A 27,481-nucleotide genomic window follows, 5' to 3' on the forward strand; every position below is an offset into this window, starting at 1 on the left:
GCCCCCAGCACCTTTGGGAAGGCCACAACCCCGCAGGAACAGATCAGCATGGGAACCGCTCGTGTTGGTGGAAACAAAGTGGTTTAATTTCATGGCTACACACAACAGTGTCCAATACCGTGAGCAACCTCCAGAGCTGCTCCCCCCGTCAGGCCTCACGTGGCCCTGTCCGCAGCCCAGAGCGAGGGTGCAAAATACACACACACACACACCGACTCAACTAGGTGTAAGCCCCCCACCGCCAACACACACACACACACACACACACACACACACACACACACACGCACACGCACCTCCTCCCCGCAGCACTTCCATCTGCTTTCCCTCCTTGTCCGCTGCCTTCGCCTGCTTCATCACCCTCCCAGACTCCCTGCTCCCGCACCCCACGGTCTCGGATTTTGCCACCCCAACTCGCAGGAGGAGCTCCCAGGGCCCGATTCCCCTGCGCCATCAGCGTCAAATGCTCCCTGATCAGAATGGGCGCGCTCGGAAGCCCCCGGGCCTCGAGGAAATGACACCGTACGGTCTAGGAGCCTCATGCCCTCGGCTGCTCACTGGCTCTCAGCCCTTTGGTGCCCTGCCTCCGTACAAACCTGCCCCGTGCTCAGCCTGACCCTGCCATTCTCAGCCCTAGAGAGTTCAGACTGCAGCCCCCTAAGCCTTGCAACCAGCATGGCTCGCTGGGGGCAGAGCCAGGGACCCCCAGCTGTGCCAACGGCTGCTTGCTGTCTGGGAACAGCAGGGCGGCTCCCTGCCGGAGGCACGGGGCAGCTCGTGGCGATGCTGCTTTGCGGCAGTTCTACCTGGGCCCGGCGGAGACCGCACGCAAGAGGGCAGGACGCAGAGCCTCGGGGCGCTCCAGGAAGAGGGGCCAGGAACTGCTTGGGAAGCAGCCCAGTGAATCCTAGCACGGGGCGGGTCCCGGAGATCCGTGCAGGCGGGATCCAAGCGAGAGCACGATGGGGCCGTCTGAAGCCGGGGCCAGTGCTGTGCAAGCTTCCCCCTCGCCCTCCCAGCAGCCGCTCTGACCACATACCTCCAGGGGCAGCCTGCTTTTTTTCCAGGCCTCAGTCAGCTGTCCTGGCCCTGTGGCTTCTCCCGATTAGACCCCCACCCCCCCGACTCTGTAGAGCCGCAAGTAACCTCTGCTCCCAGCAGAGTCCCCAACGTCTTCTCCTCAGTGTTCCCAGCCACCCAAGCAAACGCTGCTGTGGGGGAAATGGTTCGGAGTGACCCCCTCCAGCACTCCTCTACCCCTATACCCGCCCCTCCTGCTGGGACGCGAGGCCCCCGAGAGAGGCGAGGGGGGCGCTAGTGGGTCCCCTGCTGGATTTTAACCAGCATCTTCTTGACTTGGCTCTCCACCCGCAGGAACTTGGCTTTCTTCCAGGGGTTGCCGGTCTGCCGGCGGCTGCACTCCAGGTCCTGCAGCAGCCGGGCGAGGTGCTGCTGGACCCGCTCGCGGTCCCAGATGGGCAGGTTCTTCTGCACCACGCTCAGGATGAGGGCCCAGTCGTCGGAGACGTCGGTGCCCGCCGTGAGGAACACCAGCACCTGGACACCGTCGCGGTCCCTGCGCAGCGCATGCAGGGCCTGCTTGCCCTCCTCGCTGATGTCGTTGAAATACAGGCTGGGGAAGAGAGGAGCTGGGTTGGGCGGGATTTATCAGACCAATGAGAGATGAGCATGGGGGGCAGTGGCCAATGAAATGAAAGCACAGGAGCAGCCCCAAAGGGCATTGCCAATGAGTGCAGGCTTAGAGAGAAGCAGCAGCCAATGGGAGATGTGTGGATGAACAGTAGCCAATGAGGGACAAAGTCCAGCAGCCACGTGGAGGTAGTGGCCAATGGGAGATAAGCATGGGATTGGATGGGGGCAAGGCAGTGACCAATGAGGGATCCGCACTCATGCAGCCTATGCTTTGCTTTCGTGGCAGTAACCCGTCGGAGAAGCAGAGCTCAGGGGGTCGTGACCAATGAGAGACAAGGACTCTAGCAGCCAGCAGGGGCAAGCTCAGGAGGAGCCACGGACAAGGGGGCGTAGCCGGCACTAAGAGACACGTGCTGAAATCTGAACCTTTGAGATGTGGGACTCTCTGGGACGGCAGGGCCATGGGATGCTGATGGACCAGAGAGCCCTGGCGGCCGGGAGCGGGAGGCTGGCGGTGAGCCTGGCGGCCGGGAGTCCCAGGCGGGGCCAGGCAGCCACAGCCAGGCCGGTAACGGGGGCCCAGTAGACAGAAGCCCTGCCAGACAGGGAGCAGAGCCGGTGGCCAGGGCTGGCAGCCAGGAGTGGGCCAACAGCCCAGAGGAGAACCCAGGAGCAGAGGCCAGTGGCCAGCTGAGGAGCACTGATCTCCCCTGGTCCAGCAGGTGCCAGACCAGGGAGGTCCAGCCTGTAGATCAGCCACCAGCCCCTATGGCAGCGGAGCCAGGTATCACGGGCTGGGAGCCAGGTATCACGGGCTGAGAGTACCACCAAGGAGGAAAGCTGGTGCCTATAAAGCTGGCTCCCTGGTCTGGGGTCATGGGCGGGCCAGGGAGGGCACCGATAAGGCTGGGTGGGGACAGGAAGAGGCGTGGGCACTCACTGCACTTCCTTCAACGTCGCATGCCTCTTGGCCACCTCCGCCAGCGCCAGGGCGGCCTCGTCCGTCACCGAATTGTAGCCCACGTTGAGCTCCTTGAGGTGCTGGTTTTGGGCCAGATGCCGAGTGATCACCTCCACGCCCTGGTTCCCCAGGGAGGTGTGCAGCAGGGACAGGTGCGTCAGGGAGCGATTGCCTGCAATGGCCTCAGCCAAGTATTTGGCTCCCTGCTCAGTCACGGGGTTGTCCGAGAGCCTGAAAACAACACAGGAAGGTGACAGTGGGAAAGGGGGTAGTCAGGAGATGGGGCTGCCCCTCCAGCAGGGACTAGCTAGCGGGGTGCTCACTACAGCCTGACTACTGCAGGGTGTAAGGAGACACAGCTCTGGGGGGAGAATAGTTTAAGGGGAGCATCTGAGCCCAGAACTGGTGGGAAATGCTTCCCCCACCCCGCACACACTACAGATAATTTCAGCATTTTGAAAAGAAAAAAAAATTCTGTATAAATTTTCATAGGGATTTTTATTCGGGGCAGAAATTTGATGACCTAAGCATTTCAATTTGGAAACACTGCTGCAGTGCCTCCTGGGTGTTGTAGTTCCACTGTCTCATGCTTCCATTCTCCACTATAAGCTGGGCTCCCCAGTTGGACTACCTCTCCCATGACGATGTACAGTTTCCCCTTTTGGGGGAGGGAGGCTGTTCTTCATGGTAGTCCCTGGCCATGGTGCACCCTGGGAAATGTAGTTCAGTTGGGGAGCCTGGCGCATAGAAGAGAACGTGGTCCTGAAGCAAATGAACTACAACTGCCATAAGGCAGCTCGGCAACATGTCGAAATTGGGCTATTTTGGGGATTGGAGAGCTGGCGGTTTAATTAAAAAACAGATCACTATCATTTTCCATGGAAAGTAGACACTTCTTGCAAACTACTTCATCTAGCTGAAAGCTCAATTTTCTGTTGAAAGACAGATTTGATGGAAAAAATTGCAGCTAGTCCTGTTCCATTTACGACAGCCCTGGCAGGGGCACGATACCAGTTCCTTTCTGTGCTCCTACTTCAGAGAAAACTTTCCCCTTATACACCTTCCTCACCTTTGTATACATTTCCCTCACATTCCTCCCCCCACCCTCATGGAACGGACACCACCCTTCCCTCAGCAACACGGGAAAGAGGCATGAGTGTGCTGCAGGCCCTACACAGTCAGCTCCCCTCGCCCTGAAACAACGCTAGAGAATCCCACAGGCAGAGCAGGGCTGCCGGGATAGGAGGGGCCAGGGTGCGGCACAGTGAGAGACACGGAAATATGGGCTGCAAGGCAGAAAAGCGATGGAGCACACCAGATATACTGCCTCCACGACCAAGTGCCCAGAAACCCATCTTGATCCATGCCCCTTTGGCGGAGCTATGTCTGCACTGGGTCGGACACCTCTGCCAGCCCTTTAAAGGATCCTTGACAGGCCTTGGGCACCAGCAGCAGCGTCAGCTGCCCTGAACGGACCGTAAAGCCTGCTTAATAAGAGCCAAAGTAACAACCAGCGCACTCTGCCCCCAGCCTTTCCTCTCAGCCATTTGCTTACCCTCTACTACCTCCCCGCCCCAGGCTCTGGCCATAGTAATGGTGGGGCCTGATTCGGAGCTTGAACCGCTGACCATGAGATCCAACACACCCCCAAGGCCAGGCCAGGCCAGGCCAGGCCAGCGAACACTAAGGAAGTGACCTCACCATCAGGGAGGTCAGAGAGTCCAGCTTTGGTGGGGCGGGAGCGGGGGACGGGCGCTGGGTTTCCAGAGCACACTCACCGCAGGGTGCTCACCACACACTTGTCATGCAGGAGCAGGTCCCGGATCTCCTTGCAGGCTTCAGGGCCTAGGCTGTTGAGCTGCAAACTGAGACAAAGCAAGAGGTCAGCAGCGGCACCGGCCAAGGCTCCCCATACCTGCCGCTGCTGTACCAGTACCACGCTCGGGCCCTCGAGGGTGGAATGGAGGTTACTGCTGGATGCAGAGGAGATGTATCTATACCTATTGCAGTGTGACTCACACCCACCCACCGGTCCCCACACACACCTCCGCCAGCCTGCCAGACACTGCAGGACTAGGAAGTGAGAACCAAAAGGGATGAGGTCTCTCCTGAGGCAACCCAATGGGAGAAGCCACCTGATCTTGTGGTCAAAAAGCACAGAACTGGGAACCTGAACTGGGGTTTCGTCCCAGCACTGCTACAGGGAAGCCCTGGACAAGTCATTTCCCCATCTACGTTAATAACACTGACCTCCCTCCTTAACCAATTAATGTCCATGAAGCCCGGGAAAGATGCTATGTAACTGCTCAGTATTACTGCTGCCAGGCCTGGTCAATCATAGAGGACTTCCATCCCTCTGCTTGGAAAATTACACACAATTACCTCCCATACAGGGAGAAAATGCTCCCCAGTCTCATGCAACGACCAGAAGTTGAACAGTGCCAGCCAGAAGACTAAAAGCCATGAGCTCTCAGGCAGAATCCCAGAGCTGCATGGATGCTCTTGCTATGAATGTGGGTGGATATTGGAGGAGAGAGAGAGAAAAAAAAAATCTACCCTACAATTCCCTCCCAGACTGTCCTTGTATTGATTTTTCTCTGGCCTAAGGAATAGGACAGTTTTTCAGATCTACTGTATTCTCTTTCCTGACTGAAGCTTGCCACCTTCTGGTAGAACAGGAGATTGCAATACCAGGCATATTTAAAAAGCAGACCAGGACAAAACAGGAGCAAAGTTGTTGGAAAAAAATTATAAGTATCTCCAGCACCTACAGTTTTCAGACACACCATTTTTTTCTACCATTGCAAGACATTTGTTTAAAGGGCTACTTTATCAAAAAAAGTTGAGAAACACTGGTGTAGGACATCCACAAATTGGGGGCACCCTTGGGTCTTAATGTCCTCCCACCCACCTCTTCCTCTCCCTGGCTCTGCTTCCTCCAGAGAGAGGAAGTTAATTGAAAAGCTCTGGCAGGCTTTCACGATCAGCAGAACATTGAGCCTGCAAAAGAGCCAATCAAGTGGTAATGAAGCCGTTTAACAGTGCCAGGTAGATACGGCCGGTTTCTGAATTTACTTTCCACAGGACCTTCGTTTAAAATTTGCTTTAAACGTATTTCATTGGTGTGTTGCAGAAGATTATAAAATCCCCTCATTCCCTCTCCCTCAGCAGCCGTCGGGCACAGGGGCACCGATATATTTAATAGAATTTATGGGGACCTATGCAGTACTAAGGACGGCCCTGGTAAGGCCTCCCCTGATCTACATGGATGACCCAGACCCCAGGCACATAGAAGGAGGCACTCACTGGAGCGTCCGGCACCGTAACAGGACAGGGAAAAGAATCCTCAGGCTGTTGAGGTCGAGGTGGCACGAGGCCAGATTCAGCTCCTCTACCTCATGGCTGGTGGTGCCCATGACGGAGGCCAGGATGGAGCATTTGAGCGGGGTCATCTTGACGGAGGAGAGGTTGATGGCCTTGAGGGAGCGGATGGCCTCGGCCGTGAAGCGATCATTCTGGAACTCATGCAGGAAGACGAAGTAGTCCATCAGCTCCGATGAGGGCAGCCATTTATGGCTGTTCCTGATCACGGTCTTCTTCATGGCGTTGGCGATCTCAAAGGCCGCCAGGTTCTGGATGGAGCAGCCCAGCTGCTCTAGGATGGCCCGGTTGCGGCGTGACAGGAGCCCTCCCATGAAGATGGGGAAGAGCTCAAAGACTTCGTCATCCGGGGCCTCGTCAGGGTGGCTCAAGGGGCCCTCCATCCCCAAGATGCTGGAGTTGATCTGGTCTAGCACGTCGTCATTGAAGGAGTCCTCCTCCTTGAACATCTCCACGGCTACAGTGTGGGCAATGGTGTCGCGGTCTTTGCCACTGAGCCGGCTGAAGAAGCGAGGGAAGATCTTGAGGAGGCTGAAGAGCAGAGGCAAGATGCGCAGGGGCAGGATTTTGGAGACGACGCTTAGCACCAGTGCTACGTCCTCACCTACCTTGCTGATGACCTCGGACACCTCCTTCCCCACCCGCTGCGCCAGGGTCTTCTTCTCACCCAACACCACGTAGAGGGCCGCCAGGTACTCCTGCATGGCGGGGATGGTGAAGACGAAGGTGTGCTCCTTGCCCGGCTGGACGCAGGGCGTGAGGAAGAAGCGGAAGACATCGCTGCGGAAAATATTGAGGAGGTTGAGCTCACTCTCGGTCCTCATCTCCACTTCGAAGCACTTCCGCAGGTCTTCCTCAGAGAAGCAGGTCTGGCGGGACATCACCCCCGCGTGGGCCAGCTTGCCCACCGTCTTGGCCACGTATTTCATCATGGAGATGTTGGTGGGGTCGGTGCTGTCCAGGACCTCTCCGCTGAAGTTGAGCCGCAGGAAGCTGGTGTAGATGCCTGTCAGGGTCTGCGGTGGAGGCACCGACTTGGTGAAGTAGAGGAAGTTCAGGGTGGTGCAGACCAGCCAGCAGTAAGAGGGCAGGAAGCAAGCCGCCGCGATCTGGTTGTGGCGCTCCAGGTTCCTTGAGAGCATCTCCACCAGATTGTCCTGCTCGGCCGAGTTGCTCTCGGCATGGCCGCTGTTCCCGCTGCTGTCGCACCCGGGTTGGCTCAGGCGCATCTGGAAGTACAGCTTCTGGAGGTTGGTGTCGGAGAAGCCACAGACCTCGGCGTAGCGGCCCACGTACTTGCTGGGGATGTGGCCCACGGCAGAGGGACGCGTGGTGACGACGATGCTGGCCTGCAATCAGAGCAGAGAGGCACAGAGCGGAGATCTAAGGCAGTCGCCCTCGCTGTGTCAAACCATCATTGGCCTGACCCAGCGCGCAGAGAAAACCCCACACTGGCAGCTGAGTGCTTCGGGCCAGGCCCTGCCTACGCGATGAAACAGATCGAGGGGGATTGGTGAGGCCAGGATGGGAGTCAGGTGACATTGACCTCAAATCGTACATGCCACAGCCCGCACTGATGGCTCAACCGGTAAGAGCCACCGACACTAGCATGGGAGACATGGTGTCACCTGAGCTGTGCCATCAATTCATTCGCCTCGCCCCTCCTCCAGCGCCAATTCCCCCAGGCCTTCTGGATTTTCCACTTTCCATTTCGGCCGTCTGGTCTTTGGCATGTGGCACATCACAAACGAAACCCCAGGTCCCAGGCCCAATGTTACGCTGATAACTGCAGGTTGTCGATGAAATCACCCTCCCAACTGGCATAGATAGGTCTCCTTCCCAGCCTGTGCAGAGAGGCCAAGGCCTAAATTTGTCATGGCAACCCCCGCCAGGAGGGCCATGGGGGTGCGTGTGTCATTCCAGCACATGGGTGTAGGGAAGCTTTCCCCCAGGGGCTGCCCTTGTACCAGCCTGTCAGGCCTCGCCAAGCAAGGGGATTTGGGTAGTGGATCCCCGTTTCTACCCGCAGTCCCCCCGTGGGCCCACAGCTCCAGACGGGGAGGGACTCTGACCTCTGGCAGCATGTATTTCCTCAGCAGGTTGACCACTATGGCGGAGGGAGGCACAGGCTCATGGGGGTCACAGCACAGCTCCGTGCCGGCCAGCCGGAAGTCCAAATTGAGCCGCTCCAGGCCGGTGAGGACGACGAGCACCCGGAGGTTGGTGGAGCCCAGCAGTGGCACCACGTCCTTGAGGTGCAGGTACTTTTTGGTGATGAGGCGCTGCAGCGAGACGGGCGCGTGGCTCTGGGACAGGTCCTCGCAGGAGAAGGGGAGGACCAGCTCAAAGCGGGGCAGGCGCCCGTGGCACCAGTCCACCACCATCTTCTTGATGAGGGTGCTCTTCCCCGTGCCCACCATGCCGTAGAGCACCACGTTCTTCACCTGCTGCCCGCAGGCGTCCGCATCGAAGAGGTTCTGGAGGCCGATGGTCCGGCTGCAGGGGGACTGGAGCTGGTTCACGATGGTCAGCTCGGGCGAGGGCTTCAGGATCTCCTCCAGGGAGCTCTCCCGAATGACCGGGTCCACGTGGACAGTGTCCAGCGAGAAAGACGGGCCGAACTGCCTCTCCTCACTGGGCTGGTGGCTGAACCAGTCTGACAGGCTCTTCCGGTGCTTCTGGATGGCATCTGGGGCAGGGGAAGAAGAGGGATGCTCACAAATGGGGGAGTGCGGGGTGGAGGAAGGTTGTCTCGTGTTTCAAAATGGCCAAGCTGCTCCGGTACCCGCAGCACTAGAGTCCCTCAGGGCAGCGCCAGCCACTGGCTACTTCAAACTTTATCAGAGCCCAAGAGCCCCCGATTGCCCCTTCACCCCTGTATCGCGGCAGCGTTCCTGCGCTGTGCTTTCCCCCGGTGCCCCCGTGCTCACGCTGCCCATGCCCCCTCCCCAGCCCAGCCTGTCCTGCCAAGAAGGTGCCTTTAGTACAAAGGGAGCAATTCCCATCCAACACCCCCCCCCCCCAACACACTACAAAGGGTTTGGGGGTGAGGGTGACCCGCTTTGTTTCACACAAAGAGGCACCGAATGAGGAGCCAACGGGCCCCCGGGCCCCGCAGTGAGTCAGTGACAGAACAGAAGAGTCCTGACTCAGTTTCCCTTTTCTAACTACCACACCTCAGGGGCTGCCTCCCATCCTGCTCTCCTGACTGCAAGCCCTGCGCGCCCACACTGCCCCTTCGCGATGGGGTCCCACCCCACGATGGGAGCACAGGGCCTTACCCGAAGAAGCCACGTTCCTCAGGGCCATCTGGCCATGCCGGGTGGAGCCCGGCTGAGATGCCTTCTCCTGGAATCCTCCTTGGTAGCGAGCAAAACTCCTGCAAAGCAGCGGGCAGGGAATCGGTGAGAGCGCGAAGCCCAGCGTGGGGCAGCTGAGTCTGCCTCTACGGCCCAGAGCTGGGGAGGTAATGGCAGGTAGGGTGGCCAATTGACTGAAGCGATTCTGGGAGATTTCCCGCCCCAACATGACATAATGACTATCCTATTAAAATCTCCCAGACGCTTTCAACAGTCACCGGGAGATCCATGTCAATTCTGGGAGACTCCAGGCCAGCTGCAGCCTTAGTGAACCTGGACCTCCCAGCCATAGCTGGCTCGCCAGCCAACCCCTCAGCCCTATGGGGCACTAAGCATGTTAAATAACGATTAATTTACTAGTCGAGTAGATGATGGAATTTCCATTGACTACTCGCCTGGCACTTCCGCATTCCTCCTGGGCTCCATGCAGTGCTGCCCCTTTGAAATGCCATGCAGAGCCGGGATCGGCTGGGAGCTCCCCAGCTGACTCCAGGTTCCATGGAAATGCCGTAGGGAGCCCCGGGTCTGCTAGGGAGTCCCCAGCTGACCCCGGGCTCCATGCAGAGCTGCTGCTTTGAAACGTCCCCTTTCCCCCGCCCCTTTCCAGCCTCTATCAGATAGAGGCAGCAAGGGGTAGAAGTGACTAGTCGACTCGACTATCCGATAAGTCGACTAGTCCTTCACATCCTTAGGGGGAACCCCTTCCCTGCTGGTAACGCAACGCTTCCGAAAGGTGGGGAGGAGCCTCTTTCAGGAAGCAGAGGGGAAAGCATGATGGCGGCCGGGCCCATGTCAGCGGCAGGGGCATGATGGGAAATGGGGAATCGGAGGACAACAAACCAGGACCTGCTCCTACAGCGGAGAGAGAATCACCCTTCCCCTCCCCCTTCGGAAAGCTGAGCTGCACAACATGCCCACTGGCTCCTCACACCCGTCTGGCCCCGAGCCTCCCCGGCCCCTGTCTCAGGCCTGCCATGGAGGGACCCATTGAGTCTGCATTCAGGCCTCGACCTGTCCGCCGCGCCAGGGAACAAGGGGGCTGTGAGCACCCGGGGCTGTTTATTCTGTAGACACTCGTCCACTGGGAGCCTGGCTGAGGCCTAACGTATTTCACAAGAAGCCTCCTCCTGCCCTGCAAGGAGCATGGGACACTTTGAAGTGCCACGGGCTCCTCTCAGGGCCGGGGGGGGGGGGGGGGGGGTAGAGTAGAGAAGGCTTTGGGAGCTCTCCAGGTCCTGATTGGCCTTGGGGGCGGGGGAGGAGCAGGGCCTCCGCGGGCCGGATCCACCCACTTGGCAGGCCGGATCTGGCCTACAGGGCCCTTTTACCTACCCCTGGTAAAGAGCAAGGATGGGCAATCATTAGCTGTAGAGCAAAGGGGAGGGCACACCAAGATTTTGGCAAGTGGCCAAGGGCTGCACTTTTCTCTGGAGTGGTTTGGGGTCTGGGGGCAGAAGGGAGCCGGGGACAGGGCACAGGAAGGGGTGTGGGGTCTGAGAGGGAGGGGGTGTGACCTGGGGTAGGGGGATTGGACTCCGACCTGGCGGAAAGGCGTCGAAGGGGGTGCAGGGTCTGGGAGGGAGTTGCAAACTGGGATGGGGGGTGCAGAGGGTTTGGAGGCTGAAGTGGCAGGGAGTTGGGGTGGCAGAGGCAGGCTCTGGTGGGGAGGCGCTTACTTTGGTGGCTCCTAGCCAGCAGCCAAGTGGGACCCTCAGGCCGGCTCCCTGCCTGCCCCAGGTGCTAAGTGACTGGCTGTTCCATGGGGCTCTTTGCCAGTCAATAGGAGCTGAGAGGGTTGCTGGAGACGGGAGCAGTAGTGCAAAGTTTCCCCCACCCCTGCCCCGTGCACAGTGCAGAAAGCCACATGGAGCAGCCAGCCCCTCTGAGCATCATGGCACTGCTCTGTGCCCGAGGGTCCCAGCAAGGCGGGCCAGATTAAAAGTCTTGGCAGGCCAAATTTGGCCCGCAGGCCCTGTCTTGCCCAACACTGTTATAATGAACAGAACTGGGTAGTTACTCAGTGATTCATCCTGTTCTCGGAAGGCCAGAAGCAGGAAGTGGAGGTTTAGGGACACAGGAACATGGGGTTGCATCCCTCACAATCGTGCCTAACAGCCACCGATCAACCTCCCTTCCACGAACGTGTCTCATTCTTTTCTGAGCCCATTTCTACTTTGGACCTTCACAACATCCCCCAGCAAGGAGTTCCACAGGCTGACTGCACCTGGCGTGAGGGCGTCCTGCCTTCTGTTTGTTTTAAACCTGCTGCCGATTCATTTCACTGCGTAACTCTAGCTTGGGTTGTTGGGAAGTAGGATGGAATAGTGTAGTCGATTAAGCAAAAGCTTATCGGTAAATGCTATCGACAAAACGCATTTCTCCCCCCCCTCAAGCACACTTTGTAGCAGGCTGGCCAGCAGCCCAGCTCAGTCCCAGGACTACCCCCTCTGTATTTAAAGTGCATTAGGAGCCAGGCGGGCAGGCAGTCCGGCTCAGTTCTGGCTCATGCCAGGTCCAGGAGCTCAGATCTCTCCCAGACAGGGGCTGCTATCAGACTGAATTGCTGCCTCTGATACAGCAGGGTGAAGCAACAGGCAGCTGGTCCACAAGGGGAGCTGGTTTTTAGACTTGCTCCCTGCACCAACCAGCTTCCACCTGGTTCCCCAAGCTGCTGCCTCTGATACAGATGCAGCAGTGCGGAGTGGCAAGGGGGTCCTCGAGAGTGGGGCTGGAATGCACTGGCTGGTGGCACCGCCCCCAGGGCCAATAGAATAGCCGAGTAACCAATAAGAATTCATGAGGTTACTCAACTATTCCATTAACCGATATTTAACATCCCACGTCCTTGCACATTTTCTTCACACCCATCATGATTTCAGAGGCCGCTCTCATCCCCCTCCCCACTTGCTTGTTTCTTTTGTAAGCTCAGCAGCTCTGCACACAGACGCTGGGGTGGGTTTGAATGGCTGGCTTAGAGCAGACTGACTCCACAAACTAACCCCAGCCTCTCAGCAGCTACTCCCAAGGAAAGATCAGTAAGAGCCACGCTGAAAGGGCGTCGGTAGCCACTCACAAGCCCTGCCTCCTGGCTAGGATCTCCAATAACTCACCTCCCCCCCTGACAATTAGACCATTATGTGGGGAGCTGCCTTAGCTTCCCACCCCACGCACTGCCCCAGCTGTGTGCCCTACCTGAGGGGGGAGGCTTTGGTGCACGGCCTGCCCGTGGTGTGAAGGATCCTCCCAAGCATGGAGCTGCTCCCAGCACCTGGCAGGAAGGAAGGCAGGTGGCCAGAGAGAGCAGGAGTAAGAGATGCAGGCGGGTGCCCATCCCCTGTCATTCCATCCCCGTCCCCCCCACACAGGGGAGCAGCTTCCCCCTCAGCACCCAGCCTCCTCTGCACCCTGAGAAGATGAAGGATGGAGCCCCGCTCCGGCAGCGGCCCAGGCCCACACAGCCAGGCTGTTCTGCCCACCTTCCCCTCGCATTCTGATGGGGTTCGGGATCCAGGGGGCTGGACCGGCCTGCCCTCCGTGCACTGTGCACCCGCGTGAGGCCAGGGTGCGACGGCAGCATGTCACGCCCCAGGGAGGCACCTGTTTGTAGCCACAGGCTCACGTTCGGCGCATAGGCTTAGGCGAAGGGAGCTCCGCCATTCAAATCCCGTCTTTGCCACGGCCTTCCACCGTGGCCCTGGCATTCCCCCTGCCTGTGCCTCCCAGTGGGGGACCCCCCCCCCCATAAGAACGGCCAGAGCGGGCCACACCAAAGGTCCGTCTCGCTGACAGTGGCCAATGCCAGGTGCCCCAGAGGGAAGGAACAGAACAGGGAATCAAGCGACCCCCCCCCCATCCATGCCCAACTTCTGGCAAACAGGAAGGGCCCTCCGGATGCCATCTAGTCCAGTCCTCTGCATTAGGGCAGAACCAGATCAACTTAGACCATCCCAGCAGCCATGTTCCTGCTAATCTTGTCCATGCATGTGCAGAATAATTGTGTTATGCGCACCAAGGCTTCTGCGGATGTGCACCACCAATAGAAACCCAAACCTAGCCGTGGGCACTCTGCTAATCCACTGGGTGACATCGGAATCTCTCCTGGGTGGCCGCAGAAGCTCACAGCTTACAGGGAACCCTGCCCAGCAGGTCTCTGTCCAACCGGCACTTAAAAACCTTCGATGGGGACTCCACAGCCTCCCTAGGAATCCTGCACCAGGAGACTCAACTGTCCTTAGTGGGAGAAAACGTTTTTCCTAATACCGAACCTGGATCTCCCTTGTTGAAAACTCTGCCGATTGTTTGTCCTACCCTGGACAAGGAGAGCAACTTATTACCCTCCTCTTGATAACATCCTTTTACATACTGGCAGACTTTTCAGGACACCCCCTCCTCTCTTCCCCCCACCAGCCTCCTCTTGACTCAGCATGCCCAAGACTTCCTCAGAGGTCAGGTCTTCCAAACTTTTATCACTGCTGTTGCTCTAAGCTCTTTGCGAGCGCGTGGCCCCCAGAACTGGCCACGGTGCCCCAGCTGGGGCCTCACGAGCACCAAGAGTAACGGGGCAGTGACCGCCCGTGTCCTATATATACCACTCCTGCTGATCCAGGACGCGGTACTCTGCTGATGGGAAGCACCCTGGGCCTGCTTCGGGGCAGACCCCAATGGCTCTAGAGGTGGATGCGGGAAATCAACACCTGTGAGAAGCAGGCTCTTTACAAATGCTAAGTTATGAGCAAGCATAGAGCGCGCCCCATCCCATGAGCCCGGGAATTCTTCCCGCGCAGCAGCACAACCTTATCTGTAAACAATATCCCAGGGAATTCCTCCTCCCCACCCCCCATCCCGAGATCTCTGCCTCCTGGTGCCAGGCCCAGAGCAAGAACACATGGGAATCTCCCTCCCACCCCATCCCCCCTTATTCACTCAGAACAGGACTTTTTGCTTATCGCCCTGATGTTTAGCCTTTCTCTAGCACTATTCCTCTGTGAACCTCAAAGCACTTCACCAAGGAGGTCTGTTTCTTTCACTCCAGATAGCGAGGGCCCTATACATTGGCAATCCATTTTGGTCAATTTCGCAACCACAGGATTTTAAAAATGGTAAATGTCATTATTTCAGCCATTTAAATCTGAACTGTCAGGGTGTGGTAACTGTAGTGGTCCTGTCCCAAAAAGGAGTCGGAGGGAGGACTCACAAGGTTACTGTGCGTGGGGGAGATGGACTGCAGAACTTCTACCTTGCTGCTAGCAGTGGCGCTGCCTTCAGAGCCATGAAGTGGGCAAGCAGCAGCTGCTGGCTGGTAGCCCAGCTCAGAGCTCCGCCCACAAGCAGCAGCACAGAAGAAAGGCATAGTATGGTATTGCCACCCTGACTTCTGCGCTGCTTCTGGCAGGGTGCTGCCTTCAGGGCTGAGCCACTGTCCTCTAGCTGCCCAGCACAGAAGTAAGAAACCTGCCCCACTGAAATAACCTTTTGAGTCCCTGCAACTGCCTTTTGGGTCAGGACCCCCAGTTTGAGAAATACTGGTCTCCCCTGTGAAATCTGTACAGGGTAAAAGCACACAAGATGACCAGACTTCACAAGGGGAGACCAGATTTCATGGTCTGTGGTGCATTTTTCATGACCATGAATTTAGTAGGGCCCTACAGAGATGGAGAAACCGAGGCACAAAGTAGCAAAGTGACTTGCCCATGCTCACCCAGTGAGTCAGTGGCTCAGCAGGGAAGAGACCCCAGCAGGTCTGTCTCCCAGCCCCCTACACTGTGCTCCCTCTGAGTAAGCTAGGAGGGAACACTTAGCACAATCAACAGCATCAATGCAATTCAAAGTGACATAACGAGGCCGGCAAGTCTCCTCTGATAACGCAGCACAAATGGGCTGCCCTGTGAGCTGGGCCCAGCCAGAACCAAGGTCATCCCGAGCCCCAAGAACCCAGCACCCTCCCTCATGCCCACAGGACTTTTGTCTTTACACAATTTCATCCGTGGAGAATTCACACACAGGATGTGGCTCTGACTTGCCACGGTCACTAGGGGAGTCGGGGCAGCCCCAGGAGTAGAACTGGGGTCCCAGCCAATCTTCCCTTTAATTGTTTTTCCAGCCAGGTGCAGAATAAATTTTGTTATGTGCACCAGGTGTTACCCAGCAGGAGAAACACACGCTACCAGCTGTGAGAGGTCAGCCAATCAGCGGGTTGGCACCTGAATCTTTCCTGGGAAGCCACCCACACACTCAGCTTACAGGGAACAATGATCCCAGCCCCTTGCTATATTCTCGAGACCCTCCCACCTTCTCAGAGCCAGGCATCCTGACTCCCCTGTCCCTCTCATTAGGCCCTGCGGCCCCGAGAGGTAGACTCCAGGGATTCCATCTGCTGCAGTAATGTGGAGCAGTGAATTTTACCCCAGCGGGAGTGGGCTCCGGGGAGCGCCGGATAAGAGGCCTCTCGCTTACCTGGTGCAGAGCTGGGGGGCAGCAGCACCCGCATAATCTCTTGGCATCTCGGCTTGGGTCCCTGGATCCTGCTCCAGCCGCTCCCAGCCTGGGGCAGGCATCTTGGGCACTGCATGGCAGGGGCCTGCTTCAGCTGGAACGCAGACAGAGATGGCTCGGGGAAGTGGACCACTCAGTGGATCAGAGAGGGAACCTCTGAGTGGCAAGGGCCCGGTGAGCAAACCCCAGCCTGCCCCAGAGCACTGCTGAGGGCGGAGCACCCAGCATCCTCTTGCAAAAGCTGAAATCCAAAGCTCGCTCCATGCACCCTTCCTCCTGCCGGGCCGGCTGGGCTCATCCCAACCAACAGAGAGCGTAGCGGGCTAGGATCAGAGCAGCCGCTCAGTCCAGCGCCGTGGACGGGTGAGACGGGAGATCAGCGGGTGCCCTGCAGCATGGCTGCCCTTCCAGGGCCGGAGTCTCCTCTCCCACCACTTGAAATGGATTCACGCGAGGACGGGGTGAGCCAGCGGGGACTCAAATCCACTGTACCAGGGGAGCCGTTTGCCAGCCGAGGCAGAGGAAGGGCTCACCCAAGCGTGGGGCTGCAGCTGTTGTCATTCAGTTAATTTACAGGAGGGGGGAGCAAGAGAGACAGGGGAGCTGGTGAAGGAGCAGTGCCCCCCCCCCTACAAAATCATGAGTCAGCCCCACAGATCTTCCTACTTATTTAGCAGTGACATTGAAGTCAGGTGATTCCAAGAAGGGAGGGGGGGGAAGAGTTTGAGCATCAGTGAGACCTGGGGAGAGTTAGCAGCTCTAAGCATGAGCCAGACCCGTTCTTACGCCCTCCCCTCCAGATACCTGAGCGGGGAGACACCTCCCCCCTTGGCCAGGCCGGTGACTCCTCTAGCAGGTGGATCCCAGGTGTCCCACTGCCTGGCTGCCCTCCCTGGCATGGGGAGGAGACTGTCTGCGGCTGCACGTCTCTCTCCAGTGCTGCAGCGCCATTAGCCGCCGGCACAGAGCCCTCTGCGCTGGGCCTGGCAGCCTGCGCGGGCTGCTGTGCTGGAGAAACGAGACACGGGCTCAGGGCAAGCGGTCGCCTCCTCCCCTTAAAGCAGCAGGGGGGAGACGCTGCAGCTGTCGAGCTGGGGCCTGGCCTGGCCGAGAGCCGCACTCGGGAGCACCCTGCGCTGGAGATTCGGGGCCCAAAGCAATCGGGAGAGCGGGCGCGGGGCCCGGATCCTGCCCCCTATTGAATGCCACCGGTGCTTATTGCAAGGGTGACTGGAGCAAGAGCCCCATTTAAAGCAGAACCAGCCCAGGCAGCTGCTGAACCCATGATCGCCGGGAGCAGCCGGAACAGAAGGACGTGTGTGTCCTGGGCACACATGGCTCATCCTCTCTCCCCCCGACAGGCCCCAGGCTAGGCGCCAGGCCAGGGCCGCAGCAGGTTGTGGGCACTGCCCCTCCCGATGCGGGTCAGGGCTGGGAGGGGGGTGCCAGCCCCTGTCCTTCAGCTGCGCTGCCAGGCTCAGGGACTCCTGGCCGGTGGGAGCTGTTGCACGTGGGTTTGGTGGTGCAGGGCTTGTGGCTGGGGGCATTCGGTGGAAGGAGGGCACTGAAGGGTTAATAGGTGACATGCTAGGAGGGAGTCTTTCCCTCCCCAGCCGGCCGTTGCCTGGCTGGGACCCCCACAAAGCAAGCTGCTGGGAGGGTGAGGCTGCCTCCCGCCGGCTCTGCTGTGTGTTTCGGGCGCCCGTTCCCACCCCAAACAGTCACCGAGCTCAGAAAGCTCCCACGCTAGGGACCTACCCGGGCTCCCTGTTCTCCCGCGCTGCCCCCCTGAGCAGGGCCAGGGCTGTCACTCACCTACCCCTTCTGGGTGCTTTTCACCCACCCCAGCGCCCTTTCTGCAGAGTCTGTCTCCACAGCCCCACTTCTACTGCTGGGGAAACCGAGGCACAGAGCAGGCCTGTAACAGCGCTGAACTACAACCCAGAAGAGCCCAAGTCCCTCGTGGCAACCCCTGGCCAGGAGCAAGGCTGAGACGTAAACCCAGGAGTCCTGGCTCAGTCACACTGCTCCATGCCCACCACCCCCCGGTTAGAGGCACATTTCGCTCTCCCTGGGGCTCCGTCCTGCTGCTCGGTGGCTCCATCGAATCCGAAAAGCAGGATGCGGCGGGTCCGGGCTGTTCTAGTTCTATCAACAGCAGGGCAGGGGTGCTGCTCTGGGACAAGGGGGTTTCCTTCTCCAGAAAGGGACACATTTGGGGGGGACCTAACCTGGATCACAGTGTCCCAGGGCCACCGCTTCAGGGACTTTTTCCTGCAGTCTCGGCCCAGGGCAGCCCCGCGAGGAACAGCACCGAGGTTGCTGGGATCCCCACAGACCAGCGCCAGCGCCTCGGAGACCTAAGCCGGCCTCCTGCTCGCCCAGTCCCTGCCACCACAGCTGTGGCTTCCGATAAACACCAGCGCCTTGCTCAGAGCCCAGCCCAGCAGGGAAAGCCGGAGAGGCAGGAAACCAGGGCTCTGTGCAGGCAGCTGGGGGAGCAAGACCCAGGGCAGGTCAGAGAGGGGGGCGTGAAGAAAGAAGGGACTCGGGAAGGTAATAAGTTACCTAGCGTGGGATATCGCAGCCGGCTGCTTGTTAGTCCGACAGCCTTTGATCCATTTGGAATTGCTCCTCCCCACCCGGGCCTGTGGGTGTATCTCCACCGTCCAGGCAGCTGCTACAGCTTGCCCCGTGTGCTCTAGAGCGTCCTTCCCCTTCCTTTCTGCGCCCTTAGCTCGCTCGCTCTCTCTCTCCGCGAGCGTCTCTCTTCTGCTTCCTTGTAACTGTAACTTCCTGCAACGCTGGCCCATCCCACTGCTCTTCCAGCTGCGGCAGCTGCCAAAAATAAGCCGGCTGGTGAAACCACGGAGGAGGGAGGGAGGCAGGGGAGCAAGAGACAGCTGCTCCATTACCCTGCAAAAGTTATTCCCAGACTCGCAGGCCCGGAGCCTCAAAGTCAGTGGAAATCTATGGATGGGAGCAGGCGCTGGGCAGCGTGGGCAGCGCTCCTGCGCTGGGTGCACTGCGGGTTAACGACACATCACACAATCCTAGGATGCCGTTCGGTACGAAGCCCAGGGTCTGTGCTAGGCAGCAGCTCCAGGCCTGGTGCAAGTCTGGGCGAGGCCCTCCTGCTATTTCCCCATGGTGCTCATCAGTACAGCTGCAGCACCTGGGGGAAGGGGGGGGGGGGGGAACACTGGCCTCCAGAAAGCTAAACAGGCAAGGTTCCTGCTCCCTCGAGCTGGGGAATTAAGATGTTAACACAAAGAGCCATGAAGACCCGCAGTGGTGGATATGGGGGGGGAGGTGTTCCCCCTAGTTTTTCCATTCATGTGTGGAATAATTTTTTTCATGTGCACCGAGTCTTAGCAACACCTGCTGCCAGCTGTGGGCGCTCTGCTAATCAGCTGGGCGGCATTTCAATCAGTCCTGGGAGGCCATCCAAGCACTCAGCTTACAGGAAACTCTGGGGGGGCGAGCAGGACAGGGGGAAGGAAACGTGGCTCCTTGGCCCACGGTGTTTTCCCTGTGTTTGGAAAGAGCAGGGAGTCGTGTCTGATGCAGGGACCGTCTTTTTGTCGTGTCTGTCTGGAGCCAAGCACAGGAGGGTCCTGATCCCTGCCTATGGCTACTAGATGCTCAGATAACATGTCACACACAGTAATGATCGCAGCTCTATGGGGCAAAACCCGATACAGGTTCAACCTCTCTAGACTGGCACCCTCGGGACCTGACTGGCGCTGAACCAGAGAATTTGCTGGACGCGAGAGGTCAGTGTTGTCGAGCAGCATGACCCACACTGCCACTGCGCATTGGGCTCGGAGAAGACATTTCGGGGACATTAGAGCTAAATAGCACAGAACACTCAACCAGGACGGGCAGCTGCAAACAAACTTTATGGGACCGCAAGAAACTTGGCCACCCCCATGCTAAGTGGACATCCGAGTAACTAACATCATGCTGGAGCATGGATGTTGCCGGACCAGACTGTGCCGGATTGGAGAGGTTCCACCTGTAGCAGGGATGTTGCAAGGTGCCTGATCCCAGGTGGTTCCACTCTTGCAGCCGCATGGAGCAGCTCGCAGCAGGGAGAGAAGCGGGTGGGGTGGAGTCCTTCTCGGCTTCCTCCCTGAGGAGCCCAGCTGTCTTGTGAGGTTTGGCAGCCAGGAACCCACCCATCTGTGTCTAAGGGACGACTCACCCTGGGAGGTGACTCAGGGCCTTTCTGGCTTTTCCTGCCCGCCCAGGCGCTGAGCGAGAAGAGTATCAACGCAACAGCCGTCCCTGCCGGGGCCTCGGGCTTTGTACAGATGGTTAGTGGATGGAGGAAGCGCTCAGGTGCTCCAGTCCCGGCCTCACCCAGAAGGAAGTGGTCTAGCGAAAGGGGCAGGCGTTCTGGCTAGAGGGGGAGGGCCCTGCTCTCCCAGGCCCAGGTGGAAGCATTGTGGGGACTGAGGCAGGAGCCTTGCCTGGGGGAGGGCTCAGACATGCCAGTCCCAGCGTCTCCCGGCAGGAGCCGTGCCGGCCCTCCGCCGAATGCACCCTCTTGTGAGTCCGAAATGACCGACGCTGGCAATGCACAATCAGGAGACCCAGCGCTGGTCAGGGTGGGAAGGAGCTTCCTGCCCTGGGACATGCCTGTGGGAATCTTCCTCTTCACAGGGAAGGCAAAGCTGGGTCAATTAACAGCATCTGTCCTGGACTCCCCAGAGCAAGGCCCAAGCCAAGGCCAAGGCTACCTCCCTCCCCCTCGGTGCATTCAGGGTTTCTCTGCCATCGGCCACATTCCTGGGTAGGCGCAGTGCCAAGGTGGAACCCACACATGCTCCACCCCAAACATTCGCCACCCCACTCACACGCTTCCCACACACAGGCCTGCACCCAACCCTCAGCGCTCTGCACCCAAAGAAACACATTCCACATTGGCACCCACACCCCCTTACCCCTCCACCGTACACCCAATACACACGAACTCACAACGGCACTCCCCCCCCCCACACACACCCCCTCATCATCCAAAACCATGTGCCCACACCCATCCCACAAACACACCTTCCCAGAGCAGCATGTACCCACTGCCTCGACCCCCTATTCACACACATGCCCCCCCCCCCCCCGAGACGGAAAGACACTTGGATGTGTACAGTATAAATATAGGTTTTATTAAGGGTGTGAAATCCGAGTACAGCTGGCATCTCATGGAACACAAACTGCAGAACATCTCCCCGTGTGCTGACTCCGGCAACCCTGCGAATCTGGACGGCGGCTGAGATTAAAGTGCCAAAGTCTCTGCAGAGACAGTCATGCGGTCAGGAACGACAGCAAGACTACACCTGCAGGGGCGTGTGTGCATACAGCAGGATCCTCCTCTTGACCCTCCTGGGGAAAGACACAGGCCAGCTTCCCGCTGGGAGAGCAGCTGCCCTTTCGCCGCTTGTCTGGAAAAGATTCGCAGAGGGCTGGGCTTGGAGAAGCAACAGGGAGGTCGTGTGAATCCATTTAGCCACCTCCAGGGAAGAGAGAGACGGCAGAATGTATCATCAGTGCTGGCAGACACATCCCACACCTGACACCTGTCACACACGATGCCATTTCAACAACTCGCGGTGCCTTTTATCCAGGGCTTGAAATGCATTGGTCTGAGGACAACGTCGCAATCAAGCAGGCCCGCCTCTTACAAGCAGGCGGCCCGTGGCTGACTGGATCGGCCGTACCGCTCTATGCTACACACGTACACACACGCACACTCCCGAGACGAACCCAGCTCTATCTACAGACATGGAGAACACTTGAAAAGAGACTGACGGACGCCAGCCACGCCGAGGTGTCGGCGGGAGAGGCGGAACAGTCGAGACAGCTCCGTGAGTGGCCTGGTGGCTGGATGGCATAACCGTCGGCCCCGCGGAACGAAACACAACACGTTTATTGCCCAATGCGCGGGGAGGGCGGAACCCTGGGAACGCCCCTCCCCCCTCGAGGCCCCGCCTCCTCCCGTTGCAAGCCTTAGCACCAGTGGTTTGATTGTGAATCTGCTTCGCGTCGGAGGGGGAAGAAGAGTATCGGGGCACGCGAGAGGGGCCAGGTGATACCCGAGGGAGCGTGTAAACGTGCGTCTGCTCACACGAGGGCAGAGAGAGAGAGAAGCCGCCCCTGTTACATTCCTGCCTTTGGAGGAGCAGTTTGAAAGCGGCGAGACACGGACTATCACCCAGGTTATGTTGCAAGCGACACAAATCCTAATTAGCAGCCTGAACAAGGACTTGCTGTCCATTCAAAGTGCATTACAGCAGTGGGCCCGAACTTTATATGGGGGTGGGCCACCGACGGCCACTGGTCTTTTTTTGGAGATGTAACTTTATATTTATGCCCCCTCTGTGCCAGCCTTGTGTGGTGAGCCCCCGGGGGAGGGGTTGGAGACAGCCTGCGCTCCACTCCCCCTCTGCCGGGGGGGCTCCAGTCCTGCAGAGCTGGATCCTGCTCCCCACTCCGTGTTGTGACCCTGTACACCAGGGTGCAGAGCCATTCGGATCCGAGGCCAGCTTGAGCGGCACCACCTTTGAAGTGTGCAAACAGCCCCAGAGTTGTTGCTACACTTCAAAGGCGAAAGTGCTGCGGGGAGCACGGGGCCAGCGGGGGAGTGGAGGGCAGGTGGCGTTTCAAAGCGGCAGCGCCACAGGGAGCCCAGGGTCAGCGGGGGAGACCCCAGCTGATCCTGGGCTCCACGCAGGGCTGCCGCTTTGAAACGCCACATGCAGCCTGGGGACTCCCCAGCTGGCCGTGGGCTCCACGTGGCATTGCTGCTGTGAAGCACCCCTCCACTTCCCCCCCCCCCCTTGCTGCCTCTGACAGAGACAGCCAGGTGGGAAGCGACTAGTCGACTAGCGTGTTGACTGTTGGATTAGAATTTGCTTATCGGATAGCTGACTAGTCATTCACAGCCCCGGGGATATGAACAGATGGGCACCACCAGGATAAGCACAAACCTCACTGTGGGCTCTCTGCTAATCAGCTGGGCGGCACTGGAATCTCTCGAGCGGCCGCACAAGCGCCCGGCTTAGAGGACACGCTGGCCGTGACCCATTGGTGGATTAGGACCCACCGGTGGGAACGTTCAAGAAAGGACAGGACTGGAAAATGGAGCGGGAGGGGGCAGGGAACCCGTCCTCGTCCGTAACACTCGCCTCCTGACGATCTAAACAACGCACGGCCCTTCCCTACCTAGAGAGGGGGCACCAAGCCCCAGAGCCACACAAACTGGCATCCAGAGGCAACCTGGTGTCCCCGCAAGGCGATGGCGAGGCGCGGTCCAGGAGCACGTGCTATTAAAGTGCATCACGGTCGCGTGTTACAGGGGCAGCGGGAAAGAACGCAGTGCCCACGGGCAACGCCACGACGGACCCAGCCGCCCTCTTTGGAGCGGGCTCTGCCACCGCCACGCACACGGAGGAGTTTCACCTCAAGCTCCCTGGTGTGAGGGGAGGCCCTTTGGTTGCTTTTCCCGAACCCGTTTAAGGAAGGAGACAGAAGAGACAGGATTGCACCAACCCGCCAGGCCCCGTATCGTGGAGCAGCCGGCACGGTTATGGTGAGGGGCGGGTCACAACCTCTCCCCTCCCGCACCGAGAGGAAGACAAGTCACAGCTGGGATGGTAGGGGACACCCGAGGGGAGGTCCCCAGGAGAGGCAGGGGACGGGGAGGTAAGCAGAGAAGCAAGGGAAGATCAGCAAAGTGGCATTCTCTGGGTGACACGGCTGTCCCTGACCTGACGCAGCAGCCGGGCAGGAATTTACAGCTGCCAGTGACATCCCTGTGGGACCCCCCAGGAACACCGGGAGGAGGTGGCAATTCCGCTCAGCCAGGCAGAGCATTGAATGTGAATAATCGGCCCTGGAGTCGCTGAGGGTCCTGATCGGGCCGGGGATGGACGGCCCCATTAGGGGAGCTGGGGGCTTGGCCTCCGACCACGCTGGCCTCAGGTGACACAGTAGAAAACCTCCCCTCCCTCTGTCCCCATGGCAACAGAGCGCAAAGTGCGCTGGCTGCATGCAGGCAGCCGGGTACCAGGAGGGGCCTTGTGACCTGCCTTGGTGCAGACCAGATGACAACCCGCATGCAGGCCAGGAGAACAGCCCAGCCGCTGGACCGAGGGGGCAACATTCCCCAGACAGAATCCATGGTGCCGCCTCTCCCCCTGCGCCTCCATTTCACTGGGCAGCATAGAGCCGGGGCTCGAGGGGCCGAAGCCAGGCCTAGCACCGGCTCGGAGGCTTTGCTGGGGCCCCGTTTCTATGCAACACAGCAAGCTGCATGGCCCATCCCTGCCCCGGTCCACGGGCCCCCCCTCACGCACTGGGGCACGTGGGCGAAGATGCGCAGTCACTAAAGCAGCCAGCTGAGAGGGGGATCACCCAGGCTCCTTGCAATACCAAAGCGGGTGGGGGCAGGGGGCCTCCTGGAGGCCAACTCTGCCTTGCATTGATGGGGCACAGAGAGGTTTGAAGTACCAGGGCCCCTTTCACAGTCCATACCACCAACAGCATTGTGCATGCAGTGCCCTGCAGGCCAGTCACCACCATGGGCATGGGAAAGGGTCTTCCCAACCACCCATCCTCCCCCCGCCGAAGCCAGGGGTCCACCCTGCACCCCGTCTGTAAGCCACGGATGGCAATTGATTGTCTGGAGAAAGAAGCCAGAAAGAGCAGGCCCCAAAGCCCTGTAAGGACCTAGAGAACCGGGCCAGCCTAGGCAGCACCTCCCCCCCCAGCATGTCACCCCACGTCACCACCAAGGCCCTGAGCCTCAGCCCATGACTCTGCTACCCTAGCCCGGCCATGCCACTCTGACGGCCAATGCAGGGTCTCGGCAGGAGGGCTGCTTTGCTCCCCTTCCACGTGGTCCCTGGGCTCATGGATAGCAGAGTTACCATGGAACAGAGGCCTAGGACTCTTTGCCCAGCAGTCAGCCCTGACCTTGTGCCCTGAGTTCCAGAGTTCAGTAAGTGACGCTTGTCCCCACCCTGCAGGGCAGAGGCTGACGAGCCCCGGCAGGCACAACCCGAACGAGACGGAAGCCCAGGGGAACCCGGGTCCTGCATTGAGACTCCTCCCAACCCATCACTGACTTTCAGAACCCGCAGCCGCTCCCAGCTGGTCCCGTCACCGCGCTGCAGCCTGGCCCGGCCCCGCTCCCAGGCAAAACGCAGGAGGGACACAGGTGGGGAAGGAAGAGCCGTACCAGGTGGTGGAGCCGCATCTGGTTTTCTTTTGGGTTGATCTCGCTGCCCCCCCAGCTCCGATCCAGTTCAGGGGATAAAGGGGGGGGGGGAGAAGAGAGGCTCCAGCCTGGGAGAATTGACTCTTGGTGCAGAAACAAAACCCCCAGAGCCACAGTGAGCAGCAACTTATTCCTGCTTGGCCCCCGGTATCCGCAGCGCACCAGCTGCCCCCGCCAGAGGCAGCGCAGTGAGAAACTCGGGTCCAGTCCATCCAGCAAGAGAGACCCAATACACACCAAGCAAACGGCCTGGTTCTTCCAGGAGGGCAGCAGCTCGGGCCGCGATAGAGACGATGATGCTGAAGAAGGATGTAGAGCACTGGAAGTCGTTTGGGGAGTAAGTGGCCCAGGCTCCATCTTTGGGCAGCGCGTTGCTTCCCCAGGCATTGGCGTGGCGGGGTTCCCCGCACCTCTGCCCCTCCAGCCTGGCTTCCAGCAGGGCTGAGCGGGAGGAGAAGCTAATGGAGAGAGCAGAGCAGGACCCTGCGCTGGGCTCAGACCCCGTCACAGGGGTCTCCCCACGCAGAGGGGGGGCAGATCCACCGGTGGCTACGTTAGGAGAGCAGCATATGGGCATGGCTGGGCCACGCACATGCACTTAACCCGCGCAGCCCCCCAGCCGGAGAGCTGAGCTCCCCGGCCCTAAGTGTGGAGGGAAGCGTCACACTTGCTGGACCCAGCGGCCGTGCCTCCCAGGCGGGGCCGTGGGGACCCACAGCCTCCCAGGGCGTGGTCAGTTTCTGCGTGCGGCTGTATGGGTGGGGTTGCCAGCCACAAGTCGTGTGTCCCTCGCAAGCCCGTCTGTGAGGGACACAGAGAAGGGGGACGAGACCGAGAGAGGGGAAGGCGCGAAAGCGAGGAGGAACGAGGAGCGAGTGATGACGAGGGTCCTTGCTAGCCCCCAGGCTGCATGAATGGCATTGCACTGACTCCCACGCTCCAGCACCCGGGTCCCTTGCCTTCTGCATCCTGCCCCTCGTGAAGGGGAGGACTCTAGGTAGCCCTCTGGCTGGCCCCCATACGCTGCACATTTACCTCAGCCCCACGGCATTAATGCCCCCCCATCTCCTCTCCGAACACTGAACTGACAGTGACAGTACAGAGCAGATGTGGAGCTAGACTGAGCCCCTCCTTCCTACAAACGCCCGAGTTCTACAAACTATACACATGCGGCCCTCTCTGGGGTGGAACACGGCAGCTGTTTGACAGAAGAACGGCCACACTGGGTCACACCAAAGGTCCGTCTAGCCCGGTATCCTGTCTGCCGACAGTGGCCAATGCCTGGTGCCCCAGAGGGAGTGAACAGAATAGGAAATCATCAAGTGAACCCTCTCCCGTCACCATTCCTAGCCTCTGACAGAGGCCAGGGACACACATCCTGGCTAAGAGCCATTCATGACCTAACCTCCATGAATTGATCTAGTACTTTTCTTGAACCCTGTTAAAGTCTTGGTCTTCACCACATCCTCTGGCAAGGAGTTCCACAAGTTGACTGTGCGCTGGGGGAAGAAAACACTTTCTTTTTTAAACCTGCTACCTATTCATTTCATTTGGCAACCCCTAGCTCTTATGTTACGCGCGGCACAGCAACACAACAGCAACTCAGGGCAAGGGACAAAGGTGGATTCTGTGCAATTGTGATTGCTAAAGACTTGAGGGAGGGGGAACATAGCACCTGGAGCTGGAATTTGGGTCAGGATGCCAAGGCCAATGCCCTGGCTGACAAACAAGCCCAAGACTGCAGTTTGTAGGGGCTGGACTTTGAGGCGCGTCTGAAGGACACCTCTTAGACTACACCAGCTTCCTCTAGTAGCACCCTGGGGTGCAGGCCCAATGTGGCCTCAGAGGTGGGGAAAACTTTTTTGGGTCAGGGCTGCTGATCCACAGAAAAAAAAATCAGTGGGGCAGCACAAAAGTGAGAAGCAAAAAGAAAAAAAAAATCACATTCACCTCACACACCAGAACCTAGAGAGGCCCGGGCTAGTAGATTTTGTACCCCCCTCCCCACACTCTGGGATAGGGCCAATGAGGAGTTCAGTGTGTGGGAGGGGGCTGCTGGGAAGCAGGCTTGGGGTGCGGAGTCTGGGCAGGAGAGAGGATGCAGGAGTGGGCTGCGGGTGCAAGGGCTGGGTGGGAGGTAACATGCAGGAGCAGAGTGGGGGTGCAGGGTCTGGGTGGAATGCTGGGAGGCGGAGGGGGGGGGGGGGGGCGGAGTGAAGAGCCCAGAGCCTCAAGCGCCAGATCCAGGCAACCCACATCGGGATCCGGCAGTTCCCCACCTCTGCACTAAAGCGAAGAACAACTCCTACTGAGGCTGTGTCTAGACTACATGGCGCCATCGATGGAGCCATATAG

General features: G+C 59.0%; 1 protein-coding gene across 6 annotated transcripts; it reads right to left on the bottom strand.

The window, feature by feature from the left end:
• Positions 1-36: 36 nt before the first annotated feature.
• NLRX1 (NLR family member X1) lies at positions 37-27,434 on the bottom strand. 6 transcript variants are annotated; one of them, XM_075909751.1, is made up of 10 exons: positions 18,415-18,641; positions 16,651-16,854; positions 15,808-15,940; positions 12,547-12,622; positions 9,277-9,374; positions 8,068-8,684; positions 5,921-7,344; positions 4,393-4,479; positions 2,594-2,845; positions 37-1,633 (listed from the first exon to the last, which is right to left on the bottom strand). In XM_075909751.1, the coding sequence occupies exons 3-10, from the start codon at positions 15,920-15,922 to the stop codon at positions 1,315-1,317; spliced, it is 2,988 nt and encodes a 995-aa protein (XP_075765866.1). In that variant the 5' UTR covers positions 15,923-15,940; positions 16,651-16,854; positions 18,415-18,641; the 3' UTR covers positions 37-1,314. The 6 variants fall into 6 exon arrangements, with proteins under 6 accessions (XP_075765866.1, XP_075765868.1, XP_075765869.1 ...); XM_075909753.1 differs by lacking the exon at positions 12,547-12,622 and having other exon boundaries at positions 18,415-18,642; XM_006111200.3 differs by lacking the exon at positions 16,651-16,854 and having other exon boundaries at positions 38-1,633.
• Between the last annotated feature and the right edge of the window lie 47 nt (positions 27,435-27,481).

The sequence above is a fragment of the Pelodiscus sinensis genome, chromosome 26 (genome assembly GCF_049634645.1).
Source record: "Pelodiscus sinensis isolate JC-2024 chromosome 26, ASM4963464v1, whole genome shotgun sequence".
In the NCBI taxonomy this organism is placed as follows: Eukaryota; Metazoa; Chordata; order Testudines; family Trionychidae; genus Pelodiscus; species Pelodiscus sinensis.